General features: G+C 50.9%; 1 protein-coding gene across 6 annotated transcripts in view; it reads left to right on the forward strand.

The window, feature by feature from the left end:
* Window positions 1–858: 858 nt before the first annotated feature.
* The window catches only part of MXI1 (MAX interactor 1, dimerization protein), a 57,460-nt gene continuing 39,158 nt past the window's right edge, over window positions 859–19,160 (forward strand). The window contains exons 1-2 of one of the 6 annotated variants that reach the window (XM_074875259.1): window positions 859–1,079; window positions 11,783–11,915. In XM_074875259.1, coding sequence (XP_074731360.1) covers window positions 11,897–11,915 — 19 coding nt within the window. In that variant the 5' untranslated portion in view covers window positions 859–1,079; window positions 11,783–11,896. The other 5 variants (XM_074875262.1, XM_074875261.1, XM_074875260.1 and 2 more) reach the window with 5 other exon arrangements.

Genomic DNA, 19,160 nt, shown 5'->3' on the forward strand with positions numbered 1-19,160 from the left:
GGAGGCTGGGCCACCCCCCACCTGCTCTCCAGCTTTGATTTGCTTTGGAAAAAATCTATTAATTGCTTTTGGACTTTGAACCCAGAGAGGGCTTTCTGGAGGGCACCATGCAAAAAAGGAGGAGTAATTTGGTATTAAACCACTGGTGCTTCGTGCCGTGGGGGTCTGCTGGAGGTAGGGGCTGCGCCCCCAGGGCTGGGCGTAGGAGAGGCCCCCAGCCTGCCTGTCACTCCGGGTCCCTGCCCAGGGAAGGACCCTCGGGCAGTGACGGGAGGTGACAGGGGGTGACAAGGGGCACGACAGGCCTGGCTGTGCCTCTGTGAGTGGGTATGGGTGCAGCGGGGCCCCCACCACCACAATGGCACTGCGAGTGCTGTGCCACTGTCCCAGCGGTGCAGTGCACTGTCCCGGGGGTGCCGTGTCACTGTCCCAGGGGTGCAGCGCCCCTTTCCTGGGGGTGTGGTGCCCCTGTCCCCGGGGGCGCGGTGCCACCACCGCGGGCGCCACAGCCCCCCCCCCCCCCGTTTCCAGGCGGTCGTCTGCCGCTGGGGGGGGGGGGGGGGGCGAGGGGGCTGTGCAGGACATCCCGGGGCTGCTGGGGGGTGACCCACCGGTCCCCCCCACCCCGGGACAAGCTCCCCCCCCGCTCCGTGCCGAGAGCCGCGCAGCCGCCGGCGCTCGCACTCCGCAGGCGCGGCCGGGCCGGGCCGCCCCGCCGGGGCGCGGGGGGGGGCGGGACGGCGGCGGCGGCCCGTGGGGCGACACAGCGGCGGGGCGGGCGGCGGCGGCAGCGCTAGGACCGCGGCGGCCGCCGGGCTCGCCGGCAGACGGACAGACAGGCGGACAGAGAGACGGACAGGCGCGCTCGCAGCGCCGCGCGGGGAGGCGGCGGGGCATGGGGAAGCGCGGCCGGCCGCGGAGGGAGCCGCGGGGCGCGGGGGCGGCCGGCGGGGCCCGGTGCCCCCTCGGGGACATCTGCAACACGGGCCCCGCGGCGGGCATGGACACCTTCCTCTACAACGTGCAGGTGCTGCTGGAGGCCGCCAGCTACCTGGAGCGGATCGAGAAGGAGAATAAAAGTAAGTGTGGGCTTGTAGCCGTGGCCGCGCGTGTGCGTGACCGGCGGGGCGGGGGGGCGAAGGGGGAAAAAAAATAATAACCTAAACTTTTGGCTGGCAGCAGGGGCCGGGGGCACAGTGACAAAGAGCGCCGGGGCTGGCCGGCAGTCCCCGCGGCGGAGGCACGCGTGGGACCCCCGCCCGCTACCGGGAAGCCGGGCCCGGGGGGAAAGTTTGGGATGGAGAGCGGGGCGAGACGGCGCGGGGGTGGTGGGGGGGCATCTCCGCTTCTCGGGGAGGGCGGGGGGGGCGCGGAGAGGGTCCGGGGGGGTCGGCGGGCCCCGCGCGGAGCCGGAGCCGGTGGCGGAGCCGGAGCGGCGGGGGAGGAGGCGGTGACACGTCCCCGCTCCCCCCGCCGGGGCATGGGCAGAGTCACGTAGGCAAGCGGCAGCGCTCGCCAGGTAGCCGGCGGGGAGGGCAGGGCAGGGCAGGGCCGGGCAGGGCGAGCGCCCGGTGCGAGGTGGCGACCAGCCGCGCCGCCGCCCTCCCGCTCCGCGGGTGCGGAGGGTGCGCGGAGCCCGCGCCTTTCCCCTGCGGATCGGTGTCCCGAGCGGGGAGCGGGCTGCGAGGGACGGGCGGCCCCGTAGGGAACAACCGCGTTGGGAACAAAGGGGCCGCCGTGCCCCCCGCGGCGGTGCGCGCCTGCGGAGCCCCACGCGCGGAGCGGACACCCGCGGCGCTGCGCCCGCCGCAGCCCCGCCCCCGCAGCCACATGGTTCGCACATGGAGCCAGCCCGCCGCGCTCATTGGCGGTGGTTTCCCGAGGGGCGGGGCCCCGCGGCCCGCTCCACCAATCTGCGGCGCCGGGGTCCCCCGTGTGACGTCACGCGTTGCCGAGCGGGGCGCGGAGCGGGCGCGGAGCGGAGCGGCGGGGGAGAGAGGGGGGGCGAGGGGCCGGCGGGGCGGGGGTGCCGCTGTTCCCCGGGGTGTCACATGCAAGCGCCGCTGGGAGCCCCGGAACCCGCTCCCCCACCCCCCGCGTTTTACCCTTGTTTTCCTCGGGTTTCTCTGTTATTCTTTCTTCTAGTCTTTATTTTGATTTTTTTGTCTAGTTCATTTTTTCATATCTTTTTTTTCTCTTTTATTTTTCTTATTTCGTCCCCAGTTTTCCCTTTTCCCTTTTTTTCCTCCTCTTCATGGACCGTGTGCTGTGCTGCGTTTTCCTTTTCGTTTAACTTTACAAAGGGATCAGCGCGTCCCCCACCGCCCCTCTCCATCGCTCCATCACCCTCCACTTGCTGCTAACCCCTCTATGGCAGCTATAGGTCCCACGCAGGTGACAATATAGGGTGCCCTTGTTCTGCGGGAGCAGCTGTGTGCACGCAGGCTTCCAGGGAAAGGGATCCCGCTGCGGAGAAGCTGCTGTGCTGCTAAAGCCATGGGGGCGATGGGCCGAAAGCCCTTGTTCTCCGCTTGCCCAGAACAAATCCAGGCTGCTTTTCTGTTTTCGAAAGTTGAATTAATATCGGGGTGGGTTTTTTCCTCACGTGCTAGCTGTTGTTTCGTAATGAATCTGCAAAGCCACGCATCTGAGGAGCTGAGCAGCACCGCGGCCGGCAGCTGCGAGTAGGAAAACGACAGGAGTTACCAGCAAAAAACGGGTTTGCGTGTGAAAGCAGCAGCACTGCTGCTTTGGAAATCGAGTGTGAGACCGCTGGTTTGTTTTTGTTTTTTTTCTTTCAGCATGTTCCTGTCTTGGAGGTGAACTGTCAAAATCGTGGGGTTTTTTTGGGGAGGGGATAGAATTTTTCTTGCCGTTGAGGTGGATAGTATCTGGGTTTTTTATATGCTCCATTTAAAAATGCATCATTTTATGCAGTTCCTTGTTTGGAACTGGAAAATGAGCAGGACAGGAGGATACTGGATTTTTTATTGCTAAATTTTGAAAGGAGGTGTTTGCATCCAAACAGCTCCATTCCCGACACTTGTTTTCACTGAAGCTTTCACTAACAATCATCATGGTCATAGCACTGAAAATCCTCACTTTGATTAGGCAATTCTACAAAACCTTTCAATATTTTAATTTGCAATCAGGACATTTTCGGTTGAAAAGTCCCATTTAACCAAAGGCTCAACTACTGAACGTGCTGTTCAGAACGTGACCGTCGTAAACCAGGCAGCTTTTACATGTTGCTCTCAAACAAAGAAAAATGCTGCTGGGATTGGAAAACAATCTCTGAGCGCTACAGGCCCTATCTAAACTAAGGAATAGCTGCAGAAGTGGGAGGGTTATATACTAACATATATACATAGGGAAGAGATTTACATGCAGAGCTGAGGTTATTGCACCAAGAGGATACTATGCCCTTTCGTCTGCCAGCGCAGGAGTGATTGCTCAGTGCACCCCGTGCTGGCAGCGTGGCAGAGACGTCGGTAATGGCTGGTCACTCCTCGTTGCAGGCTTCAACCTGGCAATTAGCAGTACCAGAGGAGACCGGCTCAAAAAAGTTTGGTGATGGAGACTGCAGCCAGACTTGGTTGCAGACAGACTCGGTGCTCGCCTGCTTCCTGCAGGATGCCCAGGTCATTTGACCGCGGTGTTACGCAGGGCTGTAACGAGCTATTTTGGTGTTACTCCCGTCAGGAAGGTGGTTGAGTCACAGCCCTGTTGTGCTAGGTGCTGGACACGTAGAGGAATGACAGTGCCCTGCCTCAAGGAAACACAGTCTTAAAAAAACAGGTAACAGGCAGGTGTTTGTCTCTTCCTGGCCAGGACGGGTGACAGGGATGGGGCTGGGTGAAGCGCCGGGATGCTGGCTGGGATCAGTGTCACAGCTGTGGGGAGGCTGAAGGTCTTTGGGAACCAAAGGCAGGAATTTAAGGAAGGGTTATTATGGCTGGACAAGTTCCAAGTGGTTTTCCTAATAGTTTTACACAGTTTCTGATAAACGACACTCGTTCTACATTCATTCTTCCAAGCCTTTGGTGGCTATACCAGATTATTCACCTTTTAAAAACACTGTCCCAAGCAGGAGTGGATGCCATTTGGTGGGGGCCCCCCCTGAGAGGCAGAGTCAACCCTGTCTCTTGTGGATCCAAACTCTTGGCTATCCCTGAGTGTGCATGTCACACCTTCTGGCAGTAGAGGAGCAGCTACAAGGCCCTTTTCAGCCCCCAAAACACACCATTTTCCCACCTCTGCCAGCAGGTCAGTGGTGTGAGGTGGGCGGTGGAGCCTTCCATGTTTAGGGCAGGACTTTCAGTTAAGGCAGGAGTTTCCTACCTGTTTGGTGCAGAGGGAGAAATAAGGAGATTATTGTTTTACATTTATAGGTCCCACATCCCATCATCGTGGTTGTGAATAATAGCAGAGGGGCCGTGGGTTGGCTGGATGGTGTGGAAACAGAACCGCAGGGCTGAGAGCCACGGGGCAGAGTAGGATGTACCAATGTACTGTCAGAGCAGGGGAAGACTATGCTTCAGGAGTGCCCTTTCAGCACCAGCAGTGAAACTACCATTGTAGTATTCACTCAGCTTTAAAAAATATTGGAATAAAAATTATCTGTGTTACAGTACAGTGGTAGGGGAGGCTTGAGTCTTGTTACCAGACTGATTGGGTAAACTGGAGTATTTTAGATACTGAAATATAACTGAATTATTTTTCCAGTTGAGCCTCTGGAAATGAGTAACAGGGATGCCTGCCTGCTTGCTGCAGTTCTCATGGCGAAACCACAAAACCCAATCCCAACACATCTTGTTAACTGACATGTACAGGTTTCCAAATGACCTGTTTCTAGAAATTTAAGCTTGGTATCTAAGGAATAGAAACGTCACATGAAAAAAATTACAGTGGCTGTTTTCAGAAATGGAGGTTGTGCTAAGGGCAGCTCTGTTGGTGTATCCATAATCTCTGCAAATGCCACTTCATGAATAAGCATGGCTGGAAGTCTGTAGCAGCTGAAATGCTGGAGTTTGGAAGATGTTTTTAGAGGCACCTGGAGTAAACTCAGCTGAGGTTTAGTGTGTGTCAAGCATCCCCTTTGTGTGTGTGGACTCAGGCTTTTGTCAGTAGGAGTTGCATAAACAGGTGATGAATTCTTCGGATATGATGACTCTACCTGTAATAGACGTGGTATGTAATATATACTGATCTCACTACAGATACAGACGTATGTTGCCATATCCTTTTCTAAAAGCATGAAGGCAAGCAAGCCACTGTAACTGCAGTGTCCTTATTCACAAGTCTTGTAGAGGTGCATGGGACAGTGGACTTTGGCTCCTCACACAAGACAGCTAGATCTTCTTCACATACTGGCTATGTTTATTGACTTTCTGACCAGGAATAACAAATGGGTGACCTTAGATTTGTCCTTTGCTCCTGAATAATCCTCTCTGAAGGAGAGGAAAACTGAGCCTAGAGGGTGAGTCAACAGTATCTTCATCATGCTCCTTCCGTTTTTTATGTGCTGTTTGGGGTCTTTTTTTGACAAGCCAAAGTAAAGAAGTATCAGAAACCTATAATTAGCGGAGGGCAGAAGGAGCCGAGACTGCCTTCAGTCTGTGCGCAGAGCTCCCACTGAATCAATGAGAGGTGAACACGTGGCTCAAGGTCAGTATAGATGGTCTTGGGTCTTACGGTGATGTGATATATGGAGCAGTACAGGGCTCCTTTATTTATATATATTTTCATCCAGCTCACAATAAGCCCCTTTCATTCCTTCTGGTTCGTGACCTGGCCGCAGTGATTCATGTGTTAGCCACTTCCAGGTTGGGTTATTTTGACTCACACTGTTTGGACCTCAGCATAAAATTCAGAAGGAAGCCACAGCAGGAGAAATGATAGGGCAGAGGTAAAACTGTGGGACTGTGCCAGAAGCACTGCTGAGAACCGATCACGTCCTTTGTCAGCAGAGCAACGTGAGAGCTGGCGGAAAAGCACCTTCTGCTGTTGGCTGGAGAATCCTACGTTCTTCTTGTTTAGCTGAGGCACCCCATCCTGTATATGATGTATTTTTTTCTCATGGGAGGTCCTCTTACTTAATTTTGCAGCTGGGTCAGTCAAGTGACTTGACCAAAGTCACAGAATAAGTCACTGACTCAGAATAAACTGGGGAGAGGAAAGGAGCGAGTAGCCCGAAGAGCTGGTGCACCTGTGGCTTTTGCCTTATTGATTGGCAGAGCTTGCTCTTTGAATCAGAGTGAGGTATACAGCATGCGCTGTATTCCTGTTCAAACTCTTGGGATATCCAGGTGGTTTGGCTCCGAGAAATGTCTGTCCTCACCAGTGGATGGGTTCCAGGCACCAGTGGGAGTGCTGAAAGGGATTATCTGATGCTTTGTGAAAGAATGAGGCTCCTGGATGAGAAATGAGGCCAGGTCCTATAGGCGGTGTAGGTCCCTTGCTGAAGGTATTGCAAGCATTGGAAGGGTGTTGAGTAGGTGGGATTTGGGATGTTCTCCAGCCTGCTGCTGCAAGTCCTCCGATGCTGAGCCGTTACGGTCATGGCTGTAAGAGTAGAGACCTGGTTGTTACAGTGTGTGCTGGTAGGTGGAATATTCAGGTATAGCAGAACTGTTGTTCCCCTGGCTAGAAAAACTGAGGAGTTTTATGGATCTGCTGTGCCCAGAAATTTGGGGAATTGATGAATCTTTTCACTAATTTGAGAGCAGCAGAGAATGATTCCTGCTGGGGATCTCTATTCATGCCTTGATTGCAGGGGTGTTAGGTTTCAAGGCTTTGAAAGAGATACTAAGAGCTTGCAGGGTTTGTGTGAAAGTGGGCAAAGGAAGTTCTTGCATCTTTATGTTCCTCCTCGAGGCTGCAAGGAGTTGGAGATGATAGGAAGATTTTAGAAAAAGACAAAGAAGTGATGGAAAACTAGGCAGTTTAGCCAAGGGGATTGCCTTGCTGAAAATAATTTCCACGTTGCAAAGCATTGTGTTATTTCTAAGCCTTGTGTTCAAAGCAGAGGGTTGGGCATCTTGATTCGTGAGCTGTGTTCCTGTTCCACCTCTAGCTTAGGGTGTGTCTTCATGTGAGCGATTATGCTGCTTACACCTCAGTTTCCCTTCCTGCAGAGTGGAAAGAAAAGAGCTGAAGTCATTGCAGGTTTGAGAAGCTTAAGACATACTTTCTGGAAAGCTCTTAGAAGATTTCTCTGATGGAAGATGCTAGTTTAACGCAAGTGATAGTGATGTTGGTAAAAAACACACCACATCTGTTCTACTTGATTAAAATAGTACAGCAGTGTTTCAGATGTAAATATTAATTGATTTCTGCACTGCAGATTTCTTCTTGGATATTTAAATTGTTGCTAAGGAGGAGGGAAAGGCTATCAGGGAGATTAACAAATCCATTATTAAGGCTGGAAATGGAGGGCTGCCGAAGTGCCATTTAATAAAATGTAAAAAGCCCCTTTCTAAAGGGCGAAGCAGCAGAACACACAATGAAAGTGAATCACAGCTGCCAGAAGGGATGCCAAGCAGCAAGCACTTATAATCAGAAAACTGTACTTACAGATCATTCGGAGCCACTAAATTAAATGATCTCATTCTCCCCTAAAATACTCTTCTCTTAGCCCCTCCCCAGCATTGCCTGTGGATTGCTCAACCACATTTAAAATGTGACTTTGGGGGGTTTTTGGTCAGCAGTTGAATAGCATCGGGCCTCTTCGTGCCATTCACTTTCCACCCACTTTTGTTTCTGTCACATACAACTCTGGCATTTTGCAGGCTGACCTGCCCACATGAGCACTTGGGATGGCAACTAAAAGATTTTGCAGATCCGCTGTGGCTCCGCGGTCGGCTTGCCTGCCTCTTCAGGGCTTGTTCTTTGGGAAGATGTCCCACAGTTTATGCTCAAATTTGTCTTTGTTTCACACAGAATTTTTTTTCTAATTGTACATTGTTTACTTCAGAAACAAAGACTTGGAAGCTGAGCTGATGTGTAAATGGAAGAGCTGATCCTACATCATTTCACGCAGAACTGGGCCTGCTGTTACTTCATTCCAGGGCTGATTTCATTCACCGTGTGTATCAGTGTCCCCCTCCTTCATACTCTTTTATTTTGTATCTTGAACTCGCTTCAGGAGGCTGACACTTTGATGTGCTCCTAAACTACCCCTTCATTTTCCAGCCGTGGCTTTCCCTATTTAATCCCTAAAATGGCACCACGTATCTCCAAATGTGCCGTCAGAAAAACTAGTGGTAGTGGATGCTGACGAGAACCTGTCTTGCAGTGATTTTGGGGCTTCATCGTGGTTTTTTTTTTGGGGGGGGGGGGTTGTGGGGTGGGGTTTTTTAATGTTTATTTTAATTAATTATTGCTAATCCCGAGAGTCAAATGGCTGCCTGATTTTGGAAGCAGGTTAGAGGAAGCACAGTTAGAGCTCAGAAATGCTCTCGCATTAACCCCGCTGATGTGGAGCGGTGTGTGCACCAGTGTCCTTTTCCCTTTGTGAGTAATCCAAGATCCTGTAAGTACTCCCTGAGATTGCTCAAATTTAAAATTTTCCAAGTGGTTTTAACAATCTGCTCTATCAGCAGTTTCCGGTGTAGAAAAAAGAGGTGGGGAGAGAGAGAATACTTCCTTCCCTGAGTTCTCACCCAGACAAAAGCCAATTTTTACCAGTGCTATGGTCTGACTCAGTGTAGGTGTGTGAATGGAGGCTGTCCTGCCTGAGCGAGGGCTGGGGCTTGCTTTTCCACAGTGCAGGGTGAGCGAGGTATGTCCCTGAAAGTGTCCCAGCTTCCTTTATTCTTCAACTGTCCCGTCTTACGAGAAACAAAACAAATCCTTTGAGATTTGGAGATGAAAAGGTCTGTGTAAGAACTGAATAGTTGTATTATTTTTACCTCCATCAGCTGCAAGCCTGCAGTTTTCTGAGGAAACCTCAGAAATGGTGAATCAGCGAAACGTTTAAAGAAAAGTTAGCTACCCTGAATCCACTTTTTTTCAGGCCTTCCTAGGTTGAATGCTGCCAACTCTTGCAACTTCATCATGAGTCTCCTGATAGTTTGTGCTCTGCTTAAAGCTCTTGCTACCAGACACAAGCCATTAATTGATAATCTCATCTTTTCTGGTTTTTTGCAAGGTACTTTTCCAGCTCCCATTCTGATGGAGGAATGCTTGCAAATGTAACCAGTCATAGCCTAAAGGTTCAGACCCATGAAACATGACCCCAATTAGAACTACAAAACAATCCTTCAAGGGTTTCTAAGTCAGTATCATCTTGAGATTCAGATTATTGCTCTGGATGTTCTGATTTTGAATGTTCCCTTTATGAGTATAAATCAAATATTTTGGAGACTGGTATCATACAATTAAATGCTAAGCATTTTTTAAGTTCCAGCAAACGTTAAAGTAATTGGCAAAATTTAGAGTCACAGAAGTGATCATAAGGGTTCACGCCTGTATGAAAATCAGGATGTAAATGCCTAATGAAGATGCTGAGAAGAATGGGGATCAGATTGCAAGGTATAGGTGTGACTATTAAAATGTTGAGGTGGTCACTGCTGTTTACATGCTGCTTCAAACATACAAAGTGGTACATGGTGAGATTGCTGTGTGTGACATCTTCTGTCTGTGATATCAAAGGGCTGTGTTCCCATTAAAAAATGGGTCTTGCACCTCTGCCTCCCATCAGAAATACTGTGTCAGTCACTCCAGGTGTGACTTCCCAGAGCCTGGCACCTTGTCTTTAGCTACATCCCGCAGGTGAGCTGTGGAAGGCTCCCGCCCTGTGGCTGCAGCTTTTTCTTTTGTGGTCTCTCTGCTTTATTCTTGCCACAGTCCGGACAATTCCACCTGTGGAAAGCCCTGGTGTTTGCAAGGAGAGGGACGAAGTGGCTGCAGGTCCCCCCTGCCTCCTAGGCCATGTCCATCTCCCCACCAGGGTGTTGCTGGAGCACAGACCTGCGGCCCGCGGGCTGCTGTGGTGTGGCAGCGATGCTGCCCACGGGTGGCTGTGCCCGGGGCGGGGGGCAGCGGTGCCCACTCATCACCCCACCACTGGGCAGTGCGTGCCGATGGGTTCGTGAGCTGGCGGCGAGGGAGGAATGACAGGGCAAACCACCGGCCCCTCAGGGCCCGGCCACCGGCCCCTCAGGCCCCGGGTTGGCGCGCGGCCATCTCCTCCGGGCCTGGCCACCGGCACCTCAGGGCCCGGGCGAGCGCGGAGCCGCCGCCTCCGGCGTGCGGGCGCCCCGCCGTTGCCCCGGGGGGCTGCGCGGGGCCGGGGGGCGGCAGTGCGGGCCGGGCGCTGTCCCCGCTCAGCCGCCGTCCCGCCGGCGCCCGGGAACTGCATTTCCCAGGCAGCCCCGCGGCGGCGCGCGGCGCCCCGCCCTCCCTCCCCCTCCCGTGGGCGCGGGGCAGAGGTAAACAAAGTGGTGCGAGGCGGCGGCGGGCGCGCGGGTGGGGCGGGGCGGCCGGAGGGGCCGGTCCCGCCGCGGGGCTGAGGGGCCGGGCCGGGCGGGGGGCGGCGAGCCCAGGCGGGGGCCGAGGGGGTTGGATCCTGGCAGGGCCCGAAGCGGGGGTAAATCCGGGCCGGGGCTGGGGCCGGGACCGGCGGCGGTGGGCTGCGGGCCGGGCCGGAGCGGGGGTTGCGGGTGTGGGCAGCGCTCGGCCGGGCGGTAGGGACGGGTCTGGGTCAGGAAGAGCACTGGCCTCGCTGCCTCCCCCGGGGGGAGGATCCCGGTCCCAGTCCTTCCTCCGGCATTTCCTCGCGTGTTCTCTTGCCACCTCCGTGCGCCCACCCCTCGCCCTCCCGGGAGAGCTGCCGCCCCCCCGCCCCCCTCCGGGAGGAGAGGGCTGTCGGTGTGAGGAGGCCCGGGGACTGGGGAGAGACGGCGATCCCTCGCTCCTCCCCCCCGCAGCCGCCCCCGTTTGTAGCGGGGGAGCTGGGAGCGTGGGGGCGGAGGGGGGCCCGGGGCTGCGGAGTCCCCCGGCTGCCGGCCTGGGGGCCATGGAGCAGGTCCAGATGATCAACATCCAGCGGCTGCTGGAGGCGGCCGAGTATCTGGAGCGAAGGGAGAGAGGTAATGGGGGGAGGAGGGGTGCTGGGATAACAGCCCTCCGTGGGGGGAGCGGGGCTGGGGTCACAGATCCCCGCGGAGGGGTGAGAGTGACCCTGGAGAAGGGGATTAGAGCGAGCGTTTGCCGGTGGGCTGGTGGTAAATCCCCAGGAGTGAGGAGTTTGATGAGGGACAGGGCTGGCACATCCTCTTGGAGGTGGTGGCTGACGTGGAAGGTTTTTTCAGAGAGGAGGAGAATGAAGTGAGTGCCATTTCTGGAAGGAAAAGTGGGGATTGGTGTGAAAGTTTCCCACCGGGCAGGAAGGATGGTGGTGGGTGGCTCTGGCTTTGCAGAGACCTCGATGGCACAGTGAAATACACCTGGTTTGCCTGGTTCAGATAGCTTGGATAGGAGGAGAGAGACAAGGCGCTCGCTGGGCTGTGATGTTTTCTTTTGATGTTTTCAGGTGTTTGAGTGGTGTTGTCCTTCCTCCAAGGTTGGCAGAGCCTTTACACTCCCCTTCCTCTCTTTTCTCCACCTCCCAGTCCACTTCCCTCTGAATACATCATCAGTCATTTCCCTGAGCTGTTGTGGTTAAGGGCCTCCCCAGCTAGGCTGACGGGTTAGTGGTGAGGCCTGCCTGCTGACTTTTTTTTTTTTTTTTTTTAATGACCCTTCTTTTTTTATCCCCTGCCTGTTGATTCTCATGCAGAGTGCGAACATGGCTATGCCTCGACCTTCCCCTCAGTTCCAAGTCCTGGACTACAAGACCCAAAGCCCACGCGGAGGCTGAGCCGGGCAAGAAAACACAGCGGCAGTGGCAGCAATGCAAGTATTGCCAACAGGTACGATGCGGGGAGGAAGGCTTGGGGTGCAGGGCTGGCTGGGAGGGTGACGCTGGAGAGGAAAGCAGGAGGCCGAGGAGAGAAACTTACCCTGAGGGGAAAATGAGAAGAGCCTGAGCACAGGAGGATTCAGAGCTGGGACACACAGGTGCAGCATCCCTTCTGGATCCATAGCGCTGAGAGCAGAGGGGACACAGGGGAGCTGTATCTGAAGTGGCACTGCCAGCTGACTCTGTGCCAAGGCTCGGATGCTGCAGAGGGAAGGGGAATAGGGAGATCTGTTCATTGGGTTTAGGGAGGAGGTAGGCAATAGCTGTTCCCATTATATACAGCTGATGTCTTTCCAACCCAGAAGTCACCGCTTTTAAGGGATAGCGTGCGTGCAGCCTGGGTGCTTTGGGATTGTAATGACAGGCATGATTTGAAGCAAGGAAATGATGTTTTGAAATGGATCCCCTACAACAAATGGGAGAGAGGGAGATGACTGGCTGCTATGTACGACGTGTTAAAAATTCAGTTCAGGAAAATGAAGCTGTCTTTCACTCTGCCTTTCAGGGCAGTGGGATTTCCCAGCTTTCTGATTGCTTAGTAATTGTAGAACTCCACATTTTTGACACTTCTCTTATTATGCAATGCCGCATTTCTTGGTTTCTTAAATCTAGAAGAGACAACGGAATTAAGCCTGTCTCTTGGTGCTGTGGTAGGATCTGCCTCTCACTTCTCATTCCTGTTCTTTTTTGTTTTCTTTTGCTCCCTTCTGTAGAATTGTTCAGACCTTCTGGGATAGAGAAACTTTAGAAAGATAAAGTATAATTTTGAAAAGGCAATTGCAAGCTTGCTTTTACTGCAGCAATGCCTGTGCAATCCATAAAATGGTGGCAGGTGGCTCAGGTGATTAAAGCTTTCTTAAGGCCATTGGGAAGGACCTGTAAAGGCCTAGGGGAAAGGTGCCTTTGCTTGCAGGGATTCTGCTTCGGCAGCATTTGATAATAAAGGTTGTTAGAAGTGATGTTAGGACACCTTGCTGTGGGGAAGATTTCTTCATCAGGATCAGCATATCCTGAGCTCTTTGTATGCTGCATGTTTATACCTGCTTCTACCCTTCATCCAGCCTCTCCTGATTTCAGGGCAGTTGTAGCCATTTATGGTTTGATGGGAACCAAAGTCCCAAATCCCAGTGACTTTGTGTTGGGAAATGATGGCAAATGCTGAACTGAGATCTGTATTTTTCCCCTCTAGGTTTCTCACATACTATTTTTCCATCCCACACCTCTTTCTCTCAAAGGCCTTTGTCATGGCAACCTGCCCTTCTCCAGAGGAGGGCTGGAAGCACATCCCCCTCAGGAGCTCCTTAGCACCGAATCCAGCAGCCTGTAGGCTGGAGAGGGATGCAGAGCACTCCCAGTCCCTGGGCCGGGGTGCTCAGTGCGCCCTGCCAGCACAGAGCCCCCAGGCACAGCTCTCACGGGCACCTTTCTGTGCAGAGACCAGCCCGCTGGGCCGTTCAGCATGACAGTCTGAATATACTGATGTGGGGGGAAAGGCAACACAGAAGCAGAAAAGATACTTTCTGGTCTTATTTGAAAACCTTCATTATGCAGGGAGTGCTGAGGCCAAATTGAATCTTCAGAGTGAGAGTGTTACCCACTGAGTTGCCTCCCATGCTTGTTTCGGCCTCAGGGAGTGACCAGCGTCAGGTCTGCTCCGGGTGGAGACCAGAGCAGGTCTTTTGGGGAGCTCAGACCTTACACACACAGTTGGAAATGGAAGTTTCTTTTAGCGCAAGTCGTAGCAGCTTGCACTTGCTGTAGGAGATGGCAGGCCTTCCAGATGGCTGCAGTGCTGGGAAGTGACAACTGTGAAGTTCAGGGTGCCTCCAAATTCACTGCAGTGTGTTTTGCATGACGCTGAGTATAGCATCAGCCTTGTTTGAGGAAGGCTCTGTATCATCCCCTCCTGTTAAAATCAAAGGGACAATTCAGTAAGTTCTGTCTAGTGGAGGTTGAATGGACTTTGAATAAAATATCAAGCCCTTGATGAGGGGCAAGACTTAGATTTCATGTGTGGAGAAGAGATTTTTCTTAGATTGCTTTTGTTTCAAAATGTTTAGTTAGTGTAGAGAAATTATGCATTGAGATCTCGTGCAGATCTTGTCATTTGAAAGCCTCCTGTAAAAATGTCTCTCAAGCAGCCTTGGCAAAGCACAGCTGTTTTCTTTTTTTCCCTTTATTTATACCCTTTTAGAAATTGACACGTGTGCATTGTTGCTGCTCTTTATTGAACCAAATAATTAATCCATGATTATGTGGCACAGGGTATTTACAGAGCCTGGATGTTCTTTAATTCATAGTTTAAATTCAAGTATTTCCCTTCAGCATTTGCAGGCTCTGTGCTGTCATGGCACAAACACCCAGAAAGTTCTGAAGAACAGGAAGCCCAGCTCTGGATGGCAATGGTGGAGCAAATCTTATTCTTACAACGGTCTCCCAGTGCCAGCAAAATAGGTTTTTTTTCTACCACAAACAGGGCATGTAGATAAGAGGGAAAACACTGCTTCATTATTTCTAATTTACATGATGCGTCTTTAAAGAAGGATGTTTTGGCTCAGGTTCTCTCTTCCTTCATTCATCTCAACTGTGCAGGTGACAGCATGCAGATTGCTGCAGAGGGGTTCCCCTCTGCAATCCTCCAGACTTTATATATGTGTAATATTTAAAGACCTAGTGTTGCATGCTGTGAGTTAAAACCTGAATATAATTAAAATACGCAGTCTTGCTTTAGTCAGGGATATTTAGGTACTGAAAATTACCCACCTGCAAAAATAGATGGAGAATCAGTCATTGTGACCTGGACTTCATAATAAACAAGGGAAACTTTTTTAAAAAAATCCCATTTAACACATAATTAAAAGCAAAAAAAGCCAAGAAAATCAATTAGCCAACCCATAATAAATTAGAATTTAATTCTGCTTTTTTTTGATCTGCTCTTGACAAAAGTATCTTCTGGTTTTTGGACTGTGATGAAAAATTAGCAGAGGTTTATTGTTACCTACAGTATCACTTATTTAATGTTTGTTCCTTCTGAAGATGTTTCTGGGACAGAAGCTGATTTCTAAAAACTTGCTAAAGAAGTGAAGTAGACCGTGCTGGGAGTAGGGTTCTGTGGGTACATTAACTTGCATTCGATGTCACAGGAAACTGCTCTTACAGACCCTACATATGCAGTTCTAAATAGACCCAGTTATTTGAAAGGTTCATTGTAGTTAGTCAGGATTAGAGTGGTTTGATGTGTATACATTTTGGAAAATAATTGAGAAGACTTTTTAATCAATTTGAATCGCTGTGTCAGCAGGAAATAAAATAAACAGCAGGGATACTAAATGATTCCCCCCCCCCCCCCCCCCAATAATACAATCAGTTTAATGAAGTTAAGATTTATAACAATCTGAAATTATGTTGCAATATTAGATTGTCATTTGTATGTTGTTTTTATTTAGACTCTCAGGCATGTAGAAAAGCCTGTTATTTTTTGGTCTGATCCTGGGGAAATGCCAGACACCCTTCCAGCGGCGCTAGGAGCCCTCAGCTCTCCCAGGAGGCCCATGTTGTTAAGGACACTCAAAGAATCTATTGCTCAGTTCCATGGGGGAGGGTTTGATCTCTGTCCAGTTTCTTTTTCCTTTCATTTTCCTCTCTTCCCATTATCCTCCCTTGTGTCTGAGGCTGCTTCCCAAGGGCCTTTCAGACATCTACAGTCTGGTAGCACGTTGCCTGCAGAGCTTGGAATCACCAGCTGTAATGGGTATGGTAAGGCATTTTGGACATGGTGTCTTGAAAATCTGGGTGTCTGGGTTTCTTTGCCCTTTTGGCAATTCTAGTGATGCAGCTCTTCATTTTTTTCTGGTGTGTTGTGCTCTCCTCTGCCCCATTTGAAATGTTTTTTCTACACTTCTAAATCCCAACACTTGGTTTTGTGCTGAATCTTCTCTGTAGCCCTCCACCCTCATAACCTTTGAAGCTGTTTTTTGAGGGTAGAGATGGGGACTGTACTATTGAAACCCTCAGTACTCTTGGCTTTAAGCTTAACTTGCTCACAGTGTCCTTGAGCAAGGACTGGGGGGGACAGGTAGGTGTGCATTAGGTACCTCGTGTGCCTCAGGTGGTGGCTTCATGTGCCACAGGTTCGGAAACATGGGTGCAAAAGCTGAAAGGATGTGGCGTGTGTAGCTGCAGGTCAACCCTGGCTGGCTGGTGCACCAGACAGCCTGATTTACCAGAGCAGCAGTGCTGTGCAGCTGTACCGTGCTGTGCAGGGGAGGAGTCGGGCAGTTGGTGAACACTTGCTTAAGCACAGTTTTAAATATAATATATCTTCTGTGTCAGAGGAGGTTCACTACCCCCCCCATTGTGCTGATGACTGGGTACCTGGAAATTTTCAGTCCTTCCTATAGCCCCTGGAGTTAGGACAGTGCTGTAATTCTGATTTTATTGAGGGAGAGGAGTTGCAGGGGGCTGAGTAGTTTGCCTGTCTTATGTAAGAAATTTCTGAAAGAGCAAATTGCTGTGTCAGCCCATGTTGGTCTACTTTTCTGCACAAAGTCCCTACACCTTTCTTCACATCCCAGAGAGATGGTCTCAGGCTTTTTGTTGACCACTTTGCTGCTTCCTAGCCCCTATCAGTTGTTATTTGTTTCTGCATGATACTTTGTTTATTTGCTTGTGGGCTTTTTTTTTTTTTTTTAGCCACTTGCAATCGCAAGCTGGATCGCACTGGATCACGCCTTACTCCACAGCTAGTGGGAGTTGAGTTTTGACTCACCATGTGTAGGTGGGTTAGAATCTGGCCCTTGTGTAATACGCCGGGGATAGAGACTGCTTTCTGTCTCAAGCCTTGTAGTGCCAGGGAGCTCTATTCATGGCTCAGGACTTGGCTTTGCTTCATAGAGTACAAATCCACATGTGTAAAACAGAGAATGGATGAGATTTGCTGGCCGTGTTTTGATTTATGCCACATTTTGATAATGTACAAACAGTGTGATTACTATCTGGAATCTTCGTGTTGCTGTTGAAGTTTTGTCTAGAAATAGTTGGAGATGGGATCTTGCCTTTCAGTACAGACTATACATGAATGTGCTAGTTAATTTTTCAAGAAAGGAAAACTGGACAAGGCTGAGCTGTTAAGGATTGCTTCTCTGTTAGAGGTGTTGAGAGGGACTGGCCAGCAGTATTGACTATAGTTAGATGTGAGCATGACTTTTTGAGAAAGCATAATGACAGTTTGAGTGTTAGACTGGGAAAATGGATTGCTGGTCGATGCACGAGGGGTGGAATCACCCCTTGTTAAAATCCCACTATCTTCTGTAGGTTTGCACTGGAGTACAGTTGATCAGAGCAGGTTGGCAGGTAGGGCTGTACTCAAATAGCTCAGTTCAGCCTCAGCACATCCCATCTGCCATTTGATGTAATTTTCCCCAATGCAGCCTGCAAGTGTAGGCAAGCAAGTCATAGTGATACTGGAGTTTCTGAACCTGCTGGCACTAAGCTGTGCCTTTCCTTGTCTCTGCTGATTGACATCAGAAGCTGAGATCCTGCCAATGATTTGGGGCGGGGGGGGGGGGAAATACCCCGTGTAGGTGAGGTTTGTATGCAGTGTCTTGTCAGTGATGCTTGGCTTTGCAGTACTACAACTGGCAGGTTACCAGGCAAAATACAGAAAGTGAGGGTGAACCCAGCAAATGACATGGGAAGCATAAACCCCACTCCCTAGTGAGGAGCAAGGCCTCCAAAAGTTCTAGGGCTGATGTAGCAGTTTCCACGGGGGAACCTGCTGTGTTCCCCTTTGTCACTCTGTTTATTTTATAGCCCTCCAGGTGGGAAGATCCTGCAGAGCTGCAGTTCATGCTTTCCTTCTTGTATTAGTAATATAGCCACGCATAGGGAGATCTGTGTGGCAGAAACCCATGATTCTGGGCTGAATTTAAACTTTGATACCTTCAGTGGGTGTAAAATTTAATTTGTAATCTCTGAGTTGTGCAAAGAGGCCTTTGTGTAAACTAGAGGCAGGCCCAGTTGTTGATGTTATCTGCAATTTAGCTATAATTCACTGCTGCAGCATCTGTCGCCCGTGAATTGTCGCACTCTGTGGCTGAAGGCTCATGATGCCTTTGTCCTCCCAGATTTGGGGGAGGCCTCTGCAGGAGCATGCTGTTTTGCAGCAGTGGGACTGTTAGTCAGGGCTCGTGCTGTTCGTGTTGCAGCACTCTACCCAGGTAAAGCTGTGCTGCAACTGCCATGGGCTGATTTGCATCACTGATAGCAGGGCTGGCACAACGACAAGAAACTTCAGATTTTGGTGCTTAGGGTCTTTTGAAATGTGGAGGTGCTTAGCCCCAGATCCTAGAGATATTTGGTCCCCTGGGATGGTAGGGAAGATATTTGGGCCAGATCTCGTCATCTGTTCCTGGAATTCCCTCATCTGCTCTGCCATTTATATTCACTGTACAGTGAATTCCCTGGTTTATGTAGTATTCCTTGTTTGTCAGGTGTTTTGGGGTTTTTTTCCCCTCTCACCACGTTTGTACCCTTTTTGTATCTTCTCTGTGTAATGCCTTATCCACAACACATGCAGGGATTTATCCTTCATGCTTTTGTTTAACCTGACCTGATCCTTTGTTTGACAGTGAATTGGTTGTCACCTGTAGCATTTTTCTATCTGCTTCTCTGTGTGTAGGTAAGACTGACTTTTTCCTTTCTTGCTCCTGGTTGAACTTTCAAGTCCGTTTCTCTTTCTGACCCAAACAGACCAGTCCACGTCATGCTGCTGAGTTAATTGTCTTGCTTGTTGGAGTTCCTGCTGTTGATCATCTCCTGATCCCTCCTGACAAACTTCTGCCCAAATTCAAAGACTGGCTTCTGTTTGTTCTCCTCTTGAGAGTGCTGGCTCCTACTCCCTACCCCGTTTGAACCAACAAAGATAGGATTTGTTGTCTTTGACTATTTTGGGCCCTCTTGATCAGAGGCTGTGGGTCTCTGGGGCTGTGCACTTGGCTGACCTTTGTCTGGATCTCTTCTCTATGAGACACTGCCTTGTTGGTCAGCTCCAAGGGAACAGGCCTGCTTTTTCCATCCTGCTGGATATATTCCCATCTCTCATTTCTGTGCTCCCCACTGTACTTCCATTCTCTGATATGAAAGTGATTTCACTTCAGTTCTGTTGCTTTATGAATCCAGTTTGAAGTAGCCTAGA

Source organism: Strix uralensis, chromosome 7 (assembly GCF_047716275.1).
Source record: "Strix uralensis isolate ZFMK-TIS-50842 chromosome 7, bStrUra1, whole genome shotgun sequence".
Taxonomy (NCBI): domain Eukaryota; kingdom Metazoa; phylum Chordata; class Aves; order Strigiformes; family Strigidae; genus Strix; species Strix uralensis.